Genomic DNA, 22,988 nt, shown 5'->3' with positions numbered 1-22,988 from the left:
AGTTCACGTGGGATGCAGCCTGGGATGTTATCAGGTCCCATGGAGGCTGTGTTTTTTGCTCTTGAGAGAGCAGTTATGACCTGCTCTTTAGATGTAAGAGGAAGGGGGCAGGTACTGAGGATGTCCTGATTTACTGATGGGGGAACAGAGGGGTAAAGTTTTCGCTGAATTTGTCAGCCAGCAAGTTTGCTTATATCTATGGCATTTGTGTATGTGGTGTCCTTTGACCACCAGTTCTGAACAAATCTGGGTGCTTCCTTTGAGGTTGCAGACATATGTGAAGGAGGCCTTATGATTGTCTCTAGTAGATGTGGCCAATTTGGACTCAAAGTTTGCTTTGGAGGATTTCACTAGTGCTCTTATTTGCTTGTTCAAGTTAAGGAGACATTGCTTTCAACTGGGCACCTGCTGCTCTTGGTCTTGGACAGCAATTTTTTCCTTTTGTTATAGAGTGCATTTATTGCAGTTGTCCACCAGACAAGTTTACTCTTCCTTGCAGAGGATGATTTAGTCCTGTCAGATATTCCCGATTCCATGCATCTATATAAATGCTCGTATAGAGCTTTGGCGTAGTTTTGGATATTGGTACCAGTTCTTAGAGAGGGGGAGGTGACTGTTTATGCCATCCCTTAGGAAGCTGTAATCAGCTTTGGAGAAGTTTTTATGTCTGATCCTAGCTGGGGGGGGGGGGGGGGGTCGGGGGAGATTGGTGACTTTGAAAGTGACCACTTTGTGGCTGGATCTTCCCAGGGAGGATAATACTATAGGGATGCTGCAGTGGTTACTCTTGTTAGTTAATACCAAGTTCAAGATATTATCACTTAGCTTTTCCAGGGCATTTGTATTGACAAAATCAAGGAGAGACTGGGCATTTGTGTTCTGGCATGAGTAGTTCTTCCAATCTATGTTTGGGAAGTTAGTCACCCAGAATCAAGGTAAAGGGTCGAATCTTGATAGATTTGAACAGGTCCAAATAGGCAGATTGGGCATCGTGAGTCGGATTTGGGGACCGGTAGCTAGCTATGATTTGAATAGGGGTCTTGTCAATGGTCACCTGCACTTAGTGTCTCCTGTGCGTCATACTGTTTGACCAGCCTGGAGGTGTGTATGTCTTTAATGTATAATGAAAGTCCACATCCTTTGGCTTTACTGCCCACAGTTTAGGTTCTGAATGTATGATAGGATGAGTAACCAGGTAAGGTTGGGGTGCCGTCTGCAGCTTTGAACCAGGTTTCTGTGACTGCACAGATGTCAGCATTTTCCAGGGTTAGGAATGCTTGCAGTGAGTGCAGTTTCATATTTAGACTCTTAGGTTTTAGCAGCATGACCTTTAATTTGTGTTTTGTTTTCCCTCATTCAGAGAGGAAAAGGTCTCCGTCACGGTCTCTGTCTCTCTCAAATAAAGCTGCTTTCTGAGTCAGAGGAAGAAGGGCTTGATTACACCTCACATTCTGTTCTCCTGTGCCTTACTAATTTGAGTCAGTATTTCTTCTGATTCCTAAGAAACTTGATAGGCTGTGTAAAGTGACCAGTTCTCATAAATACCTGCTCAAGAATTTGCTAGCTGACCTTGCTTTGATTTCCATGGAAAAGGATGGTATCTCCAAAACCTAGGCCTGTTCTAATAATATCCCTAAAGAAGAGGACAGCAGGACATTCAACAGATGTGGGAAGAAGGTATATACTTTTTCAGCCCTTACCATCAGAACAGTCACCTTCCAGACACATACAGCCAAGTTCCTCCTCTCTCTTTTTTTTTTCTTCAGACAAGCAGCAAATTATTTCTAACCTCCCTGCTTCGGACACAAAATCTTATCTTAAAAAAGCATCCGCATCTACTAAATGCTTAAAGTATCCGTGAGTTTGCTGCCCAGGCCTCCAGCTACATATTTTTTAAGCATTATATGTTAGATGTCCATTCTAGGAGAAAGAACAGGATTCTGTTTGGTTGTCCTGCAGGACATAATATTCACCATGTGTGCAGTGCTTTGTCCCAAACAGATTATAATTGTTACTGCAAATTTCCCAGATATGGGATATAATAGATCTTTGAGTATACTAACCACCACAGTAAACTTTTGAGTTCGTGATCTCTGATGCATGGCAGGCTCCCATCCTCCACCCCTGCACTGCTCATCTAACTGGACTGGGGGACTTCGTAGAAAGTCCTGTACTTTTTGCAGACTGTGTAATTGTCACTGTGTTATTGTTTATTGGGATTTTAAATTGTATTCTTCCTGTTACGTCTTTATTGTAGTTTAAGGTATTTGTGCTTTTGACGACATTGCTTATTACTGTTTTAAAAACATATCATTTGGATATTTTAGGCTACTTTGTGGCATTCGTTCCTGTGGCCTTTTCCAGGAGTACTCATTTATGCAATACTCCTGTTCATCTGTTTCCAGGACTTCAAAAAATAACTCGATAAAAACAAGGGTTGCACTATCTTTTGTGCCAGAGCTTTCAAACAGCCATGGGATAAGATTGTGTAATTCCTTACCAGAGGTTCCCACTGCTAAAAAGGTCACGCTGAAGGAGTGATGTTTACAAGATTGTTGCTGCTCCACATTTATTCAGACTCCTGCAGCACTGATTCTTAATTTGAACATCTACTGTTATGGTCAGTATAGTCACACAACTACACTGTTGAATCTGTAAAATATCCCAGACTTTCCTTGCCAAAATGCATTTACAGTTCTACATTTTGCATTCATCCATAACTTCACTTTATATTTTTTTAACTTTGTAGGAGTTGACACCATCACCAAGGCCTGAGGCATATCCAATTCCTACTCAGACATCCACTAGAGAATACTTCACATTTCCAGCATCTAAATCCCAGGACAGGGTTGTTCCTACTCATGGACAGTGGCCACCTTATGAAGAAAGTTTTCCAGCAGAAGATATCCCAGTCAGTGCTGCAGTGCAGGTTAGATTTGCTTATTCTTCAGTTTGATGTATAGAACTAACTTACATGGCCTGCGTACCTGAGTGCTTTGATTTCACAAGGTTGTTTTTGATAGTGAGTAATAGTCTTGAATGTACTTTCCAGATCCTGTGAATATATGCGTGTATATGCCTGTGTGTGTATATATATATATATATGTATATATATATATATATGTATGTAGAGCTTGTGTGTGTATAAATAATATATTTATATCTCTTTTTCTTTATATACGGATATTTATAATAAGTTGCTGTATTGTTATTTCAAAAATGTACGTGTGGTTGGGAATGCTTGGAGGGTCTGGTGCATGTGTACGTTCATGAGATAAATGAAATAGGTTGTACTTAGGTGAAACCGGTTATGTGATGAATGTAAAGTTCCCTAGTGCTGATGCTTCGTTTATCATGTAAACCAGAACCTTAAGATGTTCATCGTGTTTCACTGTTGCAGTCCTTACAAAATGGGTTATCTGGCTCCCAGTAGCCCACAGTCGGCCAGAATACCAAAGTCCTTGGTATATGACGTCAGTCTTTCTTGCCGCGGAGCCCGAAGCAGAAGCATTTTGCATGAGTGCCGGTCGGCCAAGTACCATATTTTTGTATTCCGACTGCTTAGTTGAAGACATCCTCAGATAAGTAGCCCGTTGGGGGACCCTCTTTTCTTGCTTTAACAAATGTCAGAGAAAGTTAATAACTGTCTTGCCTGTGGAACACAGATTCCGCACCGTGATTTTCGCTCCTATTGTATTACTTGTTTGGGCCTTGAGCACGACATCCCTAATTGTGTTCTCTGTGCTTCTTTTAACTTGTGTACCATATGCCGTAGAGCTAGGATCTTGTTCAAGTATTTCGGAGTTTGGCCTAAGTTCATGGGTATGGCGTCTTCTGGTCTCCCAACTTCAAATGTTCCAAAGAAGCGCAAGGATAATGACTGCGACAAGGTTAGGGTCAAATTAGCTGATGACGTCCCTGTTAAGTTGGTTGTCGGCCCAGCGGTAGTCAGTGAGGCGCTTTCTTTGCCCCTGCAGTCTGTGGATGTTCAGCAGCAGGTGTCTGCGGAGACCTTTTCTGAGTCCTCCTTACCGCAGGCTTCCACTTTGTCTTCTGACCCTCTGCCAGTCTCCGTCTCTGATGGATCCAGAGCCGCTAAGCAGGCGCCGGCTTCTGAGGCCTCTTTTCCCTGCCCGCAGATCAGATCCAGACAGACTGCCTTGATTCAGACTTCTGTGGTGGCTAGGCCTCCTGGGTCCCTCTGGCTTTCTAGCAGGGCGTCCAGCCGAAAATCTAATCCAAAGCAGGTGCCGGCCTCCCCTCAAATGCCTCAGGCTCAGATGGTTAAAATGGCTAGTGATCTCTTGACCCTTATCAAGGGCTCTCAGACACCTCCTTCTAAGAGGATTAGGTAATTGCCCCCAGAAGTTTCGTCTGCCTCAGACTCTGAGGTTTCCAGCAACTCTGCTGATGAAGAGGGAAACTCTCAACTTTTTTCTGGTTTTGAGGATTCTGATGCAGAAGACTCCATCCCTTCTGCCTCCCCTCTAGAAGATTTTTCTTTTGGAGATACTCTGAATACTCTTAGGGAGCATTTCAAATGGTAAAGTCAGGACTACCCTCAGTCTAAGAAATGGATTATGGGATTCTTTGATTTGCCACAGCATAAGCCTTTGGCTATCCCTCCAGTTTTGGAAGTTGTTGATGTTTTCATGGAGAATTCTTTGACTCCTAATTCTGTTCCTCCTGCTCCCAGAAAGCCTGACAGGTATTATAGAGTTCCTGATTCTCATCAGTTCCTTTTCAAGAATCCTACTGCTGATCAAGAGATTATTTCTCAGGGCCCTAAGGGTGTTAAAGCCACATTTGCTAAAAATCCTGTTCCTTCTGACAGGAAATCTAGGGCCTTGGATAGATGGGTAAAAAGGTTTATACTTCTTCCAACTTGGCTATTAGGTCTGTTAATTGTCTTTTTCATATACTTAAGTATCAGCAGCATATTTTGGAGGCTATTAAGGCTAAAATTGCTGGTGTTCCGTCCCTGATGGAGAGTAAGGACATGCAAGATTTATTGAATTCTGCCACACTTGTAACTAAACATTCTCTACATTGTGGTTTCGACACTTAGGAGGCTTCTTGCAGGGCAGCAGCCACTGGTTCTGTTATTAGAAGACATGCTTGGCTCAGGGAACAGCCCCTTTTTGAACCTGTTAAATCTAAGTTACTGGATGTGCCTTTGCACAAGGACAATCTTTTTGGTAGCAAACCAAGAGAGGTTGAAAAAGTTGGAGGTTAAGGCCAGATCTATGCAAACTGTTAAGGACTTTCTGCAAGTTTGGCCTCCTCGTTTTAGTAGACATTACCCTTCTAAGAATTGGACTTTTCCTGACCCTAGTAAACAGAGTCGCACTAGGCCTAGGGGTTACAGGTCTTTTAGGGGACTGACTTCTACCCCTCAAAAGGCTAAGCACTGGCAGGCTTCCTCTTCAAAATTGGGGAGTTCTAAGCAAACTTCCCAAAGCAAGCATTCCCAATGACTCCAGCCTTCCCCTGCCTGCCTCTGCAGGCCCAGGGTTTCCTTTGGGGGGAAGGTTAGCCATTTTTGCAGATGTCTGGTTCACCATCACAGACTACAAATGGGTGCTCAAAGTAGTATTCCAAGGCTACATGTTCTCCTTTCACACCTTCCCTGTCCACCAAGGATACCCAGATATCCCCCCAAATTAAAGGACAAAAGCAGAAAAACAAGTTTCTTCTTTGCTTACACCTAGGAGCAATAGAGCCAGTTACTGCACTACAGATAGGCCAGGGTTTTTACTCAAGACTTTTCCTGGTTTCCAAAAAAGGGGGCACCTGACACCCTATTCTGGCTTTGTCCATTCTAAACACTTTTCTGGTGATTCCCAAATTCAGAATGCTCACTCTTCAGCAGTTGCTGCCATGCAGGCCAAAGATTTCTGGCTGGTGACTTTGGATCTCAAAGAAGCTTATCTGCACATCCCAATAAGGGAAAGCTGCAGGCAGTTCCTTCGCTTTTAGGGCAGGGAACAGACACTTCCAGTTCTCTGCACTGCCCTTTGGCTTATCTACTGCTCCCAGAGTTTTTACCAAATGCCTGGCTCCAGTCATTGCTTTTTTCAGGCAAAGAAACATTCAGATTTACCCTTACTTGGACAACTGTCTTATTCAGGCAAACTCTCCAGAGCAACTTCTAAAGGATTTGGGCTTTGTAAAGAATCTTCTCATCTTTTTGGGCTACACCATCAACGAAAAGAAGTCAAAATTGGTACCCACCAGGGAGATTGTATTCCTGGGAGCGAGCCCGAACACAGCCACCCAGATGGTATTCCTCCCTCAAGAGAAACAACTGGATCTTTCGAATTCCTTCAAAAATTTGGCAAGCATGACCCAGCTCTCTCTGCAAGGCAATTTCTGCAAGCCCTGGGAATTATGGCTTCACGTATTCTGATGATTCCATATGCCAGACTGCATAAGAAGAAAATACAATGGGTACTTCAGAAACCTTTGGTGTCAACACACTCAGGATTTAGACTTGATGCTTCCTTTGATTCCCTGCCTGCAGATGGAGTTCCTTTGGTGGGCGATGGCCTGTGCACAGAACAAAGGCCTGCCTTTCTGTCCACCTCATTCCAGCCAGACTCTCACCACAGATGCCTTGGGCTATGCTTGGGGAGCACAGCTAGAGGGCAGATGCATTCAGGGGACTTGGAACTCTCAACAGGTTCATTTACACATAAATCTGAAGGAATTGATGGCAGTGCAGCAGGACTTGATGGCTTTCAAACATATTCTCTCTCCTGGTACTCTTCTGGTCAGGACAGACAACACCACAATCATGTGGTACATCAGCAAGCAGGAAGCTTCTTACCCTCTTACCTCTTATCCCCTGTGCAGACAAAGCATGATACTATGGTCCACAGCAGCTTCCATGGGCATTCATCTGATAGCTCAGTTTCTTCCAGGAAGGCTCATCATCCTGGCAGACCGGTTGAGCAGGCAGGTCCTGGATCCTCACGAGTGGCAACTAAACAAGACCATCTTCTATTGCATCATTCAGCATTGGGGCACTCCCCAGGTGGATCTCTTCTCATCTCCAACCAACCACCTTCTTCCAACCTTTTGCACCAGGGATCATCACAACAAAGCTTGGAAAGTGGATGCTTTGTCCTTCCCCTGGACACAGCTCGCATTCTATGCATTCTCTCCTCTGCCTCTTCTTCCCAGGGTGCTGTTAAAGATAAGGGACGAAAAACCAAGGGCCATCATCATAGCTCCAGACTGGCCCAGCCAACATTTGTATCCACTGCTTCTCAGTCTCTCCCAGTCTCAGCCTTGGCATCTTCCCCTGGTAAAAGATCTTTTGGTTCAGGAGGGGGGAAAAATTCTGCATCGTCATCTTCAGACTCTGCATTTGTCAGTTTGGCTCATAATTTAAACCTGGTGGTTGAGGTCTTTCGTGAGGCCAGGAAGCCTAGCACTGGGAAATCTTATGCAGATAAGTGGAAAACATTCTCCATTTGGATGCAGACTAGAGGGGAAGACCCTTCTCAACTTCCTCTTCCTCTTATTCTTGACCATCTGGCAGGCTTGCTTAATGGTGGACTTTCCTTTTCTTCTATCAAAAATCCATGCTTCAGCTATTTCTGCTCATTCTTCCTTTGAGCATCCCATTTTCTGTCATCCCTTGATGAAACAGTTTCCTCAGGGGAGCTAGCAATTTAAAGCCTCCCAGAAGGGCACCTACTTCTGCTTGGGATCTCAATTTTGTACTTGAGAAACTTACTCTGCCTCCTTTTGAATTGGCTGCCTCAGCAGAGTTTCTCTCCTGGAAAAACTGCCTTTCTCTTTGTTATTACTTCAGCTAGAAGAGTTTCTGAGCTGCAGGCCTTAATGTCAGTAGAGTATTTTATCATCTTCCATGTCAAACTTTACCCCCCCTCTCACCCCCTAGAGGGCCCATCTCTATACCGGAAGAATGCAAAGTTCCTGTAATCACGGCTGCACAGGTAAAAAACACACTTTCCAAAGCCAAGAACACAGCATCCATGGGACCTGACAATATCCCAGGCTGCAAACTGGCACCCTACCTAAGTACCATGTTCACTCATAGCCTCACCTCAGGCTTTTTGCCCACTGAATGGCGCACCGCGATGGTTATCCCACTCCACAAAGAGGGAGCCACGACGGACCCCGGGAACTACCGCCCCATTAGCCTGACAAGCTTGGTCTGCAAGGCCATGGAACTCATAAACAAAGACATTGGTAATCTCCAAACTCTGGACCCTACCCAGTTCAGATTTGTAAAAGGCAGATCATGTCTCCTAAACCTGATTGACTTCTTTGAAGCAGTCACCAAAAGCCATAGATGAGGGTAAGGTGGTTCACACAGCTTATCTAGATCTCGCCAAGGCTTTCAACACCATCCCCTACTCTGGAATTATAGATAAGCTCACTAAACTAGGTATAAATCCCTATGTCACAAGGTGGGTTGCCAACTGGCTCATGGACAGAACCCACACTGTGAAAGTAGCAGACTCCAAGTCCGACTTCAGACCAGTGATAAGTGGAGTACCACAGGGTTCAGTCCTGGGTCCTCTTCTGTTTGGTATCTACTTTTCTGAAGTACAGGCTAACACAGAAGGTCTTTGGCTAACAAAGTTTGCAGATGACTGCAAACTAGGAGCCATAATCAAAACTCCTAACGATGTGGCCATACTACAAAAGAGCCTCATTGAGACAGATGCCTAGTGTCAAAGCCATGGCCTTTTGCTCAATGCCAAAAAGTGTATTGTCATCCCCTTTGGTAAAAACTCTGTACCCATGAACTGTCACATAGCTGGTAGTCTACTTAATGCCGAAAATGTGATGAGACCTTGGGACACAGGTGGACAGTAGGCTCTCCTTTGATAATCACATCGCCACAGTGGTCAGGAAATCTTTCTACGTGGCTCACCTCATCACAAAAGGTTTCTCATCCAGAAGAAAAAGAGGTCATTGTTCCCCTCTACTCATCACTCATTAGACCCATTATAGAGTACAACGCTCCTTTTGGTATGTACCTCACAAGACATCTACAACAACTGGAAAGGCCACAGAAATACCTCACAAAGAGGAGTACTGGCCTCAAACAGATGCCCTACGCAGACAGTCTCAAAAAACTCCAGTTTTACTCCGTCGCATATCACCTACTCAGAGGCGATCTCTGCCTAACATACAAAGCTATGTCAAACCCAGAGCTGTTGGACATGCTCCACTTAAAGAAATCCCAGTCCCACCGAGCTAAACACTCTAGGGACCTAAACCTTATCACCACAATAAACAGAACATGCTGGAGGGATAGATTCCTGTTCCCGAGACTTCCCATACTCTGGAACAGACTACCTGTCTATGTCAAACAGAGCTTCTCATTAGCACTCTTCAAGAAAAATCTTGATGATTGGATGGGAGATAGGAAATTCACCCCGGGGATCACTTCTGTGGCTCTGCTCAACAGGGGCACAAGAAAATAATTTTCTTGGGTGGCGAAAGCCAGGGTACATTTTTGGCTAGGCTTATAATAGGCCCTAGGGCCAATAGCCTAGTACCCTCCTATGAACCTATGTGGATTGGGTTTCTCTTCGAACTAATCCCTCCTTTATGCCCAAGGTGGTTTCTAGCCTGACTCTTAACCAGTCTATCCACCTGTCTACCTTCTTTCCTAATCCTCAAAATAAAGGGGAAAGGTTACTGCATTCCCTGGATGTGCATAGACAGCTTAGATTTAACCTGGACAGAACTAAATCTTTTTGAAAGTCGGATCAGTTGTTGGTCAGTTTTGCTCCTGGAGCTCAGGATAAAGCTATTTCTAAACAGACCATTTATAAGTGGATTGCTCATTGTATTCACTTTTGTTACTTACAGCATGGCAAGGTTCCTCCTCAGAGTATTAGGACCCATTCTACTAGGGCAGCCTCTAGCTCAGCAGTTTTTTTAAGAGGTGTACCTACTAGGGACATACTGGAAGCAGCTACATGGACTTCTGTCCACACTTTCACTAAACATTACAATTTACCCTTGTTTTCTAAGTCCAGGGCTGGTTTTGCCACTGCAGTGTTGCAGGGCATCCTTACCAACCCTTAAACAGTGGGTGTTCCTTCTGCCTTTTGTTTTTTGTTTTTTCCTGGGCTTTGGGAATCGACCCATTTTGTTAAGACTGCAACAGTGAAACACGATGAACATAATACAGATGTTCTTCGTGTTTTACTGTTGCAGTCATCACGTTTGGGTTATCTGCTTGCAGTAGCCCTCAGTCAGCCTGATTATCAAAGTCTTGGGTCCTGTGATGGTTGCTGTCTCATCTTCCATGACGTCAGGTAGTCAGGGGTATAAAGCATGCAGTCGATGCCATTACATCTGTCTTTCTTGCCGTGCGGTGCCCAAAGCAGTTCGCAAGTGCCGATTGGCTGACTCCTGAAATTTTTGTTTTCAAGTTTCAGAACCGAAGTCTTCAAGTAAAGCTAAGTACCCCGTCGGGGAAACTTTTTCTTGCTCTAAACCGATGTCAGTAAAAGTCAATAATTGTATTTCTTGTGGAAAGCCAATACCTCATAAAGATTTTAATTCGTACTGTATTCCTTGCCTAGGCCCTGACCACGATGTACCTCGCTGTCAGTTTTGTGCCTTATTTAAACAACAAACTATTCGTCGTTGGTATATTTACAGTTCTACTAACAAACTTGTAAAAAATAACTGCAACAAATGCTGAAAAACAACCACAGGTGGCAAGTCAAATCCAAGGAACAAAATATAATCCACTGAGACAAATTATAATCCACTGAGGCAAGTTTTAATTACTAAAAAACAAGTTGTGTAAGCACTTTCGTCTTGCTTCTATGAGCAAGACTTCATCAGACAAACGGAACTAATGTAAAATGCAGCTATTTAAAGTCTAGCTGTTTGAAATGGCACATGCTAAACATCAGTTGGCTTCTAAAAGCAAAAGTACAGATACTTAGAAACATTTTTAATATAAATACAAGTAACAAATAAATAAGCAAGCATGAATAAAACTGACCAAGAATAAACATGCACACGGAGGATGACCTGATTTTAAGAAAATGATATAAAAAACTTTGTTTAAAAACTGCACTAAATAATTAATTAGCAAAATGAGCAATTCATTTAAAAGAGCAATTCATTTAAAAGAGCTAACCACTAGTAAAATCATGTGTCCCCTGTTACCCAACCTCTCAGTTAACTAATATAATACAAAGAAATAAAAAATACAGAGAATGTAAGTATTTCTACTAAGGTTCAGTGATGTAAACAAACAACAAATGTACAGAAGAAATGTTCAATTACCTCTGCAGACTCTTCAGTTTTAAAACATAAGACAAAGAACATAAATCATTTAGTCCTGGTGCATTATAGGCATTCAGTTTTATTTGCCATAATAATTCGCACAGTTCTAGCTTAAGGGTGAGGGGTCCCCCCAGGATCTTGTTCAATCTGATCAATCACCCTAACTTGAAACCATGCTGAGGGTGTCCATGCACATGCTTAGCCAGTACAGTCTCCAATTTTAACTTCCTGATACTGTAAATATGTTCGTAGATACTGTCCTTGAATCTATGATCAGTCTTACCAATGTAGAAACAAGGACAGAGGTTACAGGTTGCTAAATAGACCACTCCCTTGGTGACCCAATTAAATATTTTATTTATGTAGTATTTTCTCGATCTAATGGAGAAGGTATTACCCACCTCCATAAATCTACACTGGGAGCAACTCTCGCATTTATACATACCTGGGGTTCTAGCAACTGGAATCCTACCCCTCTCCAACAAACTTTTAAGGTTCTGCCCTCTTCTATAGACAGTTCTAGGTCTGGGTTCTAGGAAAGAAGTCAAATTTGTATCCTAACTAAGTAAAGTCCAATTTTTATATAAAATTTGTCGTACTTACTTAGCATTGATATTGAATGATGTGATAAAAGTCACCTTGAGTGGGTTTGCTTTATATGACTGGCTCTGCTCAACTAAAGATGTCAAAGTGTTGGGGGCTGCATGCTAGTTGAAAGTATTGGACTAAATACTCCATTATTTCTCTTGTATTGGACCTCAGATATAATCTTTTCTAAAAGTTGGCTAGGGTACCCCCGTTTCAGAAACATTCCCCTCAAAGTTTGACATTCCACAAAAAATTCATAGTCATCAGAGAAACCATGTGGGCCCCCTTCACCAACTGGCCCTTAATAGATTTCTTTTGTTTATAAGGGTGACTACTACCGTAATGAAGAAAGGAATTGGAGTAGGTCGATTTTCTGTGAATCTTGGCTTTGAACACTTGGTTCCCTCTGTCTGTATATAAACCTACATCCAAATGTACTATGTTCTCTGTACTTGAACTATATGTAAAGGACAAAAAATTTGTAGAAGCGTTTAAATAATCAATAAACTTGGGAATATCTTCGATAGTGCCATCAAACATAATGAACACATTGTCCAAATATCTGGTATAGTAGTAGACTTTGGCACTAAACTCGTTAAAGACGAAGTGTTGCTCCCAATGGGCCATCATGAGGTTGGCAAAGCTAGCCCCACATGGAGATCCCATTGCACCACCCGTCTTTTGTAAATAATATCCCCCTTCAGACATGAAATAATTGATGTTAAGTTGTCAATCTTGCCTTCATTCTTGCTGGATGGGTTCGGAGCCGATCCACGGCAACAACTCGGCACTTGCTAAGCTCGAGAGCTAATTTTACCAGCTCGAGGCAACCCTATATCCCATGATGCAAGGCGGAGATTACTCAGATCTCGTTTACCGCTTCGCTAACGAGGTGCCTTCTTTTACCAGCTCTTGGTAAGTTAACTTTTCAGAGACTTTTCGTCTTCCCCCCTTTACTTTATATATATATATATATATATATATATATATATATATATATATATATATATATATTATATTGTTGTTAATTATCGACTCACCTTAGCCCTATTCCCGTCAGTGTTCCTTCTTTTGACTAAATATTCCCTTGTCCCTAGTCAGGTCTTAGGCCTTCCCCTCCCTAAATTTTTTCCTGTCAGGGATTGTTTGTGTGTGACTGTGTGTTTTCCCTGGTTAATTTAATTTAATTAATTTAATTTAATTTGTTGGACTGAGTGTTTTTTGTGTGTGATTGTATTACTGTTGTTCATCGACACAGTTATGTCGAAGGACACTAAGGTCTCAGGCTTCAAGAAGTGTGACTCGTGCTGTCAGAAGATGTCTCTTGCAGACAGTCACACTTCTTGTGTTTATTGCCTGGGACCTTCGCACCTGCAGGACTCTTGTGCTATCTGTCATGCTTTCAGCCCAAGAGGCCTGCAGGAACGAAAAAATAAACTCATATTAAGGGGCTTATTAAAGCCTGAGAGCTCCCCGACTAAGTCGGTGCTGGGGAAGCCCTCGAAACCTGTTAAGCCTTCGGCTCAAGCTTCTAAGCCATCTGCTTCAGGTCCTTCCTCACCAGGATCGAGATCGGCTCCGGCCGGAGCCAATCTTTCCATGCCAGTCTCAGTATCGGCTCCGTCCGGCGCCAATAATACCAGATCCAGACAATCAGTGTCGGCTCCGGCTGGAGCCGACGTATCTTCGGCTCCGATGGCTCCATTGATCTCAAAAAAGAGATCTCGATCCCAGTCAGTGGAATCCATACATTCGGCTCCGAGATCACCTTTGCTCTCGGAGCGGAGCCATCGGAGCCGATCTTCTCGGTCATCCAGGCTATCTGATCACGACCTTGAGAGAGTGGTGAGTAGACTATTAAAGTCTCAGGCATTGGCCGAAATACTCCATAGCCCATCTCAACAGACGGTAGCTATATCACATCCACCGAGCATTCCTCCTCCGACTCTCTTACAAAGTTCGGAGCCAGAGCTCCTCGGAACCGGTACCGTTGTGACTTCGGAGCCGATACCACCCCTTTCGGCTCCGTCGTCCTCTTTTCCGATATCCTCCTTGAGACCTTCATTGGAGGGATCCAGGCATCTAGTCTCTCTCGTCGGCTTCGAGGGGGCGAGTGGCATCGGACCCTTGTCCGACCCCGTTCTCCCTCTCGGAGCTTCGGCGTTGGTGAGCTCGGCCCCGACATCTGCCTCGGAGCCTTCCCTCTCGGTGAGGCCTGGGGTTCCTATCTCTTCGGAGAGGGAACTTTCTCTCTGACGGGGGAGCCTTCGAGGTGATGAGGAGTGTACTAGCCCCTGGGCTTAGTCAATGGACAGTTCCATCAGCTTCTCCCACTACAGTGCCTGCTGACGTCTCTTCCCACTCTCTTGCTCCCGGACCCAGAGATCCAATGCCTCAGGTTTCCCCATTGGGAATATCTTCCTCTTCCGAGGCTTCTCCTGATCCGTCAGGAGAACCCCCGCGTAAGAGGACATGTAAGAGGAAACATTTAGACTCCCCTGAGTCTACTATATCAGATACTGACTTGGATGAGTCAGAGGGATCCCCAAGGTCCTCCTCTGAGGATGTCTCATTTTCAGACATCCTTGAAATCCTTAAACAGAGGGGGAACTGGCCCTCCCTTAATCCCTCCGAGGATGAGTCAGTATACCTGGAGGCATTCGGATCTCGACCCTCCACCTCCTGGGTGTCTCTGCCTTTCGACCCTCTCATGGAGGTAGTGGCTCGGAAGGTGTGGATGGCTCCAGATTCGGTGGAACCTATCCCTAGGAGACCTTCAAAATTTATTACTGCCCCACAAGATAGACAATATTTGACAAAGGGTGACCCAGTTGATGCCATGGTGGTGGCTGCTGCCACCAAGAAGGAATTAGCTGATCCTTCAGTACCTGTCCATCCTCCTAATAAAGATTCTAGCACTATGGACAGGTACGGTAAGCGGATTTTTTCTTCAGCGGATTTTGCTATGAGATCACTGAACTACTTATGCCACTTCCCGCCTTCAAAGAGATGTTCTTAAAGAGTTGGGAGAAGTTTTACAGGATCCGTCAGCTGCTGGATCTCAGGATAAGATTAGCTCACAGCTAGGAATCCTTAACTCCATTGCTAACTCCTCCATGCGGCTCATTTCTTATGCAGCCGATGGAGCAAGTAGGGCCGCAGGCACAGGAGTGGCTTTAAGGCGTCAGTCCTGGATGCGCCTTTGTAATTTTGCAGACCCCTTCAAGGCGTCTTTCACAAACTCCCCCTTTGATGGCTCGACCTTGTTCGGTCCTCAAGTGAAAGACACTTTGACTAGATGCGAACAAGATGGCAAGACTCTTTCTGCCGTAGGAGTCCATTTTTCCACCCCTTCTAGATCTTACCCCAAAGGACAGAAGGGAGGGAAAATGTGGTTCCGCAAATCTCAAGGAGTCACGCCTGATGCACGAAGTCAGTTTACCCCCAGAGGCAGAGGGGGTAACAATAATAGACGCTGCCCTAGGGGAAGAGGTGGTCCGCAGAATCAGGGTAGCAGAGAGCCTCTTTCTGACAAACCCTTCCAGCATCCCTGAGATGTTGCCCGATTGTCCGCCTTCGGAGGCAGTCAGGGGAAAACTATCGCTGTACCCAATAGCCTGGCTTTCCCTTTCTCAAGACAAATGGGTACAGTCAATTATATCCAAGGGTTACAAAATTCCCTTTATTCAAACCCCAATTCAACAAAAGGGAACCCTTCCAGACGTTCCACCCAGTCTAAGGGAATTAGCAGTACTAGAAATATCTAAACTGCTAGTAAAAAGAGCCATCCAGCCAGTCCCAGCGGACCAAATAGGATCCGGAATCTACTCAAGGTTCTTTTTAGTTCCAAAAAAGACAGGAGACTGGAGACCAATATTAGATATCAGCAAACTCAACAAGTTTGTAAAGAAATCAAGATTCCGGATGGTCACGCTTCAGTCCATTCTGCCCTTTCTGGGCAAGGACAATTGGATGTGCTCAATAGATCTTCAGGATGCGTACTACCACATAAAAATTCACAGACGCTCCAGAAGATTTCTCCGCTTCCGGCTGGGGAACAGTCACTTCCAATTCAGAGCCCTTCCCTTTGGACTCACTACAGCCCCCAGAGTGTTCACCAAATGCATGGCAGTGGTTACGACTCACCTGAGACGTCAAGGATTCCAGGTGTTTCCATATCTAGACGACTGGCTTCTCACTGCCACCACCAGGCATCAGCTTCTCCAAGCCAGAAATTACACCATTCACACTTGCAGAGGACTAGGAATTTCTATAAATTTAGAAAAATCGGCCTTGTCAATATATTACTTTTATAGGCGCAAGATTGGACACCGTACAACTTTCAGCAAGGTTGACAGACCAAAGGATCTTGGACATTCAAAGACACGTCCAAGTGATTCTATTCAGCAACAAAATTCAGGTCAGATTTGCTCTGAAAGTACTGGGTCTTACGGCGGCTGCCATGACACTTCTTCCCCTCGCCAGCTTTTACATGCGGCTTCTACAATGGATGCTATTCACCCAATGGTCCTTTCAACAACTTCCCATGCATCACGAGATCATAGTAACTCCAACTTGCAAAAGACATCTGACTTGGTGGATATCGTCCCCTCAAATCCATCAAGGCAGACCATTTGTTCCTCTTGCCCCGGTTGCCCTGATCGGGTGGGGTGGGGGCATTATCAGGGCAGAATGGTCCATGGCACTTGGCAAACTTTCGAGTACCATCTGCACATAAATGTTCTAGAGATGAGAGCAGTGCTTTTAACGTTGCAAGCCCTCAACGACTCTCTTCCCCTGGGAACTGTTGCAGTCCAAATGGACAATATGTCCGTAGTGTGGTATATAAACAAACAGGGCGGAACCAAGTCCTATCCACTGTGTTGAGAGGCTCTCAGACTTTGGCAATGGGCAATCTCCTCTCACCGGTTTCTGATAGCAATGCACATCCCCGGGAAATCCAACATCATAGCAGACAGATTGAGCAGAGCTATTCTCGTGCCTCACGAGTGGTCTCTCAAACAGTCAGTGACGGAAGAGATTTTTCAGAAGTGGGGTCTTCCTTGCTGCGACCTTTTCGCTACACCTCAAAACAGCAAATGCCCAGACTTCTCTCTCTTCCCCCCTTCCAGGCCATCCCCCCAGAGACACTCTAACCCAAGATTGGCCCCAGGGACGACTTTATGCCTTTCCACCTTTTCCGCTGATACCTCAGCTAATTCAGAAAGCAACCGCTTTGAGAGCCAAGTTGATTCTCATTGCCCCTTGTTGGCCTCGACAGATATGGTTTCCATTCCTACATCATTACCTCTTGGTACAGCCATGGCATCTGGACCCGGTTCCAGATCTTCTGACCCACCAGTCGGGTCAACTGCACCAATCCATACCCTCTCTCAACCTCACTGCTTGGTTGCTCCACTTACATCCTTAGCCAGGCTTCCTGTGATTTCTAATCCTGTACGGGATATCATAGTAGCTTCCCTAAAATCTTCTACCAGAAAGATTTACACTAGTAAATGGCGACGTTTCTCTTTCTGGGTAAAAGCTAGGAACATAGACCCCTATACTGCTCCAATTCATTCGGTATTGGACTTCCTAGCTGACATTTTTCATTCAGGATCCTCTTCTTCCACAGTGAAAGTTCAACTGGCAGCCATTTCAAATTTTCATATAGGCTTTTTGGACCACAACATTATGTCACATAAACTTTGCAAGGCATTCCTTCGAGGTATCTTTTTATTGAAACCTCCGATTAGAGACCCCCCCAACCACAGTGGGATATAAATTTAAATCTGAAGTAGGAGATTCATTTGTCTGCAACCTGTGGGTTATGGATCCGATATCGGATCTGAACCGGCATGGTTTACCAGCTATGGATCCAAGCTCTCAGCTCCTCCCCTCACCCATAATACCCTGCTCTACCCTCATGACCCCAGATCTCGTTTGCCGTGCATGGTGACCAGATTGGTTTTCCAGCTCTCCAGCTAAGTGATAGTTTTCAACATTTAAATTGTAAAATTTAAATAATTTTTTGATTGTTTTGTATGAAAGTGTAGGTTTCCCTTTAGTATTATTATTTTTTTTAGAGTTTAATCTAAATTTTATATCCCTCCCCTCGCTGGTAGCGTAGTGTGTGCGTTGGGCCTGTGAGTGATTTTATTTTTTTAGTTACTTACCTTAGTTAGTAACTGTTGTTTGTTAGCTTGGGATGTCTGAGCAGCCCAAGGCTATTTTTTCTAAGTGCTCCGAGTGTGGCCATAAGCTTTCCCCAGCTGATGGCCACACTCGGTGTATTAGATGCCTGGGGGTTGAACACCTCACATCTGGATGTTCCATTTGTGCAGGGTTCAACCCCAGGGCATTGAAGGAGCGGAGGTCCAAGCTTGTTTTGGCGGGCCTTTTACCGCCGGACTCGGCTCCGACCTCCGCTCCTTCGGGGTAACCGCCCCACGGTTATTCCCTCTCCGCTCCCCTCCTCCCCTGGGACTCAACCTCCCGCTTCTGGTTCGGAGGAGAGGGATGCTAGAAAGGGACCGGAGGGAGAAGCACCATAAGCGGCGGGCCGAGACCTCTGTTTTGGCCCCACCAGCCAAGCGGGCTTCTCCCCCGGCTCCATTGTCGGCTGGATCTCCTCCTCCTCGGCTCCGGTCTCCAGTGTGTTTTTCACCGGGACCTGAGGAGGAGGAGACCCGATCTCCGTCGAGGCTATCGAGGAGGCACTCAAGGCCTACCTCGGTAGCCTCGTCGAGATCTACGTACAGCCTTTCGGATGCTGATCTGGACCGGATGATGAGAAGGTTCATCCAGGCCCAGATGCAGATGGGAGTGCTCTTGCCTCCCCCCCCCCCTCTGGGGGGGAGCTCGACCCCCTTTTTCAAGCCGATTGCTCCTTCTCCGACCCGCTACCCGGGTTCGGAGCAGTTGGAGCCGAGCAGCCGAGCCGGGTGGGTCGGCGCCGATAGTACTTAGTACTTCGGATCCGACCCTGCCCTCGAGTGCATCGGATCCGACCTCTCGGAGCCTGGATCCGAGCCTCGGATCCGGGGGGATCAGTGCTCCTTCGGCGCCGTCTGTGTCGGAGCACACTGTCCCTTCGGATCCGAGCGCTTCGGCGCCGGCTCCGATCCACTCTTCGGATCCGAGGGGGAGCCGATTGTCGGATCCTTTGGTCGAGGTCGGCTCCCCTTCGGCGTTTGATGTAGTGGAGAGGGCCCTGTTGAGGGTTTCCGGACCCCCGGCACTTGTTTCGGCTCCGTCCCGCACTCCCTCTGCACTGGGTCAGGCTTCCACCATCCGGCCCTTGGGACAGCCCGCTTCTATGCCCCAGGCTGTTCCCCTGGAACAGGTTGCTGCTTGCGAGGACTCCTCTGGCAGCCTCCCAGAGGATGTTCCTCGCAAGTATTCGTGCAAAAGGAGGCACATTGACTCCCCCGAGTCTCTCACGGAAGACACGGATTTGGAGGAAGGGGAAGGCTCCCCACGGTCACCCCCCGAGGATGTCTCATTTGGAGACATCATGGAAATGCTCCGTATAAGGGGGGGGTGGTCTGCCCCCAAGTCTTCCTCGGACGAGTCCGTGTTCTTGGAGGCATTTGAAGCGGGCCCGTCTACCTCTTGGGTGTCCCCTCCTGCCGACCCCCTGGTGGACCTCATTACCACCAGGGCGTGGAAGGAACCGGACACCATGGAGCCAATCCCTAAGAGGCCCGACAGGATCCTCAGCCCACCGTCTGACCGTGCCCATTGGAGTAAGGGGCCTCCAGTAGATGCCATGTTGACGGCGGCGGCCACCAAGAGGGAACTTGCTCAGGAGAGTCCCTCAGTCCATCCCCCGAGCAAGGAGTCTCGGATGATGGACCGCTTGGGGAAGCGGATGTTTAGTTCAGCGACCTTCTCGGTAAGGGCGCTGAACTACCTGGCACACGTTATTAGGATGCAGCGAGATCTCATTAAAGAATACGCTGCATCTCCCCCAGAGTCCATGTCGGAGGAGGACAAAGTGCTGCACTCCACCCGCATGGCCACTCTTAGATCAGTTACCAATACCTCTATGCGGCTACTCTCCCATGCTACGGAAGGCGCCGCTAGAGCCGCAGGGGCAGGTCTAGTCACTAGACGTCAGGCCTGGCTCCGTCATTGCGATTTCTCTGAGCCCTTCAAAGCGTCATTTGCGAATACCCCCTTTGATGGTTCTGCCCTATTTGGCAAAACCGTTCGCGACACTTTGACCCAGAGCGAGAAGGACGGGAAGACGCTGTCTGCCGTCGGAATCCGCTTCTCTGCACCCCAGAGGCCCTATTCTAGGAACCAAAAGGGTCAGAAGAAGATGTGGTTCCGGAAGTCGCAGCAATCCCAGCCTGCTCCGGACAACCAGTCCTTCCGTGGCAGAGGAGGAGAGGGAGGACGCCGCCCTAGAGGCAGAGGGGCTCCCAGGAACTTCGGGTCCAGAGAACCCTTCTCTGAATGGCCCGTGCAGCAACCCTGAGGGGTTGCCCGGCTGCTCCACTCTGGAGGCAGTCGGGGGACGTTTTTCGGAGCACCTAGCGGCATGGGAGTCCATAACATCAGACCGCTGGGTTCTCCAGATCATATCCAGAGGATACCGCATCCCTTTTCGTCACTTACCAAAGTTGAAGTCCCTCCCAGACGTTCCACCCGGTCAACGGGAGGCCGCTTTGGCAGAAATTGGCCATCTGCTAAAGAAAAGAGCCATCCAGTCCGTCCCCCCAGACCAGATCGGATCAGGGTTCTACTCCAGGTTCTTTTTAGTGCCAAAAAAGACGGGGGATCTAAGACCAATTTTAGACCTTTCTCTCTTGAACCTGGCAGTCCCCAAGGAAAAATTCCGAATGGTCACTCTGCAATCTATTCTCCCCCTTCTGGGAGAAAATCACTGGATGTGTTCTATAGACCTCAAAGATGCGTACTACCAAATCCTGATGGACAGGCGCTCCAGGAGGTTCCTCCGCTTCCGGCTGGGAGCCAGTCACTACCAGTTCCGGGTCCTTCCCTTTGGTCTCACCACAGCCCCCAGGGTGTTCACCAAAGTATTAGCAGTGGTAGCGGCCCACCTGAGGCTTCAGGGGGTGCAGGTCTTTCCCTACCTGGACGACTGGCTCCTTACCGCCCCAACAAGGCATCTACTACTAATGGCATGAGACTCCTTTCTCCATCTTGCTCCCATTCTGGGCATTACAATAAATACAAAGAAATCCAACCTGGCGCCCACACAGCTCTTAGATTTTATAGGGGCCAGGTTAGACACAAGGAGTTTAAAAGCCTTCCTCACTGTGGACAGTTCAAAATCTGCAGCTCCAGGCGCGGGCCATTCTCCACTCAAGTTCTGTTCCGGCGGAGTTGGTCCTGAGGGCTCTAGGGTCCATGGCATCTGCTATAGCACTTCTTCCTCTTGCCAGGCTCAATATGCGCATCCTCCAGTGGACTCTCTTAGTACAATGGTCTTACCTTGCTCTCCCTATGCATCATCCCATTGCGATCAGCAAGGCTTGCAAGCGGTCCCTCCTGTGGTGGCTTCACTCCCCAGATCTCCACGGAGGCCGCCCATTTTGTGCTTCTCCCCCTCTCGCCACGGTGACCACGGACGCCTCCCGCCTCGGGTGGGGGGGGCATTTTGTGGGCCGGACCGTCCAAGGCACGTGGAACGATTCAGAGACCTTACTGCATATCAACGTTCTAGAGATGAGAGCAGTGCTCTTAGCGTTGCTAGCACTTCAGGACTTTCTTCCCTTGGGAACAATTGCGATTCAATCGGACAACATGTCAGTGGTATGGTACATCAACAAGCAAGGGGGAACGAGGTCTTACCCTCTTTGTCGAGAAGCCATGAGAGTTTGGGAATGGGCAATCTCCACCAACCGCTTTCTAATAGCAACGCACATTCCGGGTCGGTCCAACATCCTGGCGGACAAGCTCAGTCGCACCATTCTGACTCCTTACGAGTGGTCTCTCAATTTTCAAGTAGCGGAACGCATATTCGCACGGTGGGGAACTCCTTCATGCGATCTTTTTGCCTCTCCCTCAAACACCAAGTGCAACAGTTTTTTCGCTCTGATACCTCCTCCAGGAGGTTCTCCAAGAGACGCTCTGGTGCATGCTTGGCCACCCGGTCTTCTGTATGCTTATCCACCCTTGCCTCTGATGCTCCAAGTTCTTCAGAAAGCCTCTCGGGTGGGTTGCAGAATGATTCTCATTGCTCCGTTTGGCCTCGACAGATCTGGTTCCCCTTTCTAAGGTCTCACTCGGTGAATCCTCCTTGGATTCTAGATCCCATTCCGGATCTGATATCTCATCCATCCTGCATATCTCCTCCGAACCTGGACAACCTGAAGCTGACCGCTTGGCTGCTCCAGTTCCACTCTTGATCAGGACTCGGTATTTCGTCCCCTGTTAAGGCGATCCTGGTGGCAGCTCATAAACCATCCACTAGGAAAGTCTACAGCAGCAAGTGGAAACGGTTTTCTTTGTGGGCGGAGCGGCAAGGCCTGAACCCCTTCACGGTTCCTCTCCCTTTAGTGCTTGATTTCTTAACCACTCTTTTTAACGATGGTGCCAGCAGTTCCACAGTCAAAGTACAACTGGTGGCAATTTCACATTATCACATTGGTCATGACTCTAGTCCACTCATGTCAGCCAAGTTGTGTAAAATTTTCCTTAAAGGTACTTTCCTTCTCAGGCCCCCTGTAAAACAAGCGGTTCCTCCCTGGGACCTTTCCTTAGTTCTCCAGGCCTTGACCGCCCCCCCCCCCTTCGAACCAGCGGCTACGGTGGATCTCAAATTCTTGTCCTTCAAGACGGCTTTTTTAGTAGCCATTACATCGGCCAAGAGAGTTTCAGAGCTCCAAGCATTATCAGCTAAACCTCTTTACTTGGTCTTTCATCCGGACCGTGTGTACCTCAGGACCAACCCGTCCTTTCTTCCTAAAGTAGCTTCTGAAGCAAACATTAATCAATCCATTAACCTCCCTGATGTTCTTCGTTTTCCATTGCTGCAGTCCTTACTATTGGGTATAGTCCGCATCCAGTCGGCCCGAATACCAGAGTATAAGGCTGACGTCGGTCAGGGCGCATTAGACTGACGT

At 46.8% G+C, this 22,988-nt stretch overlaps 1 protein-coding gene across 12 annotated transcripts in view; it reads left to right on the top strand.

The window, feature by feature from the left end:
* AFDN (afadin, adherens junction formation factor) overlaps positions 1–22,988 on the top strand; it is a 3,286,836-nt gene that overhangs the window by 2,689,677 nt on the left and 574,171 nt on the right. For all 12 annotated transcript variants that reach the window (XM_044063225.1, XM_044063199.1, XM_044063191.1 and 9 more), the window contains one exon: positions 2,750–2,929. In XM_044063225.1, the coding sequence (XP_043919160.1) occupies positions 2,750–2,929 (180 nt within the window). The remainder of the gene's footprint in view (positions 1–2,749; positions 2,930–22,988) is intronic.

This window comes from Protopterus annectens, chromosome 1.part0 (genome assembly GCF_019279795.1).
Source record: "Protopterus annectens isolate FY-2018-M chromosome 1.part0, PAN1.0, whole genome shotgun sequence".
In the NCBI taxonomy this organism is placed as follows: Eukaryota; Metazoa; Chordata; order Ceratodontiformes; family Protopteridae; genus Protopterus; species Protopterus annectens.
This window is presented reverse-complemented; position numbering and strand designations above follow the sequence as displayed.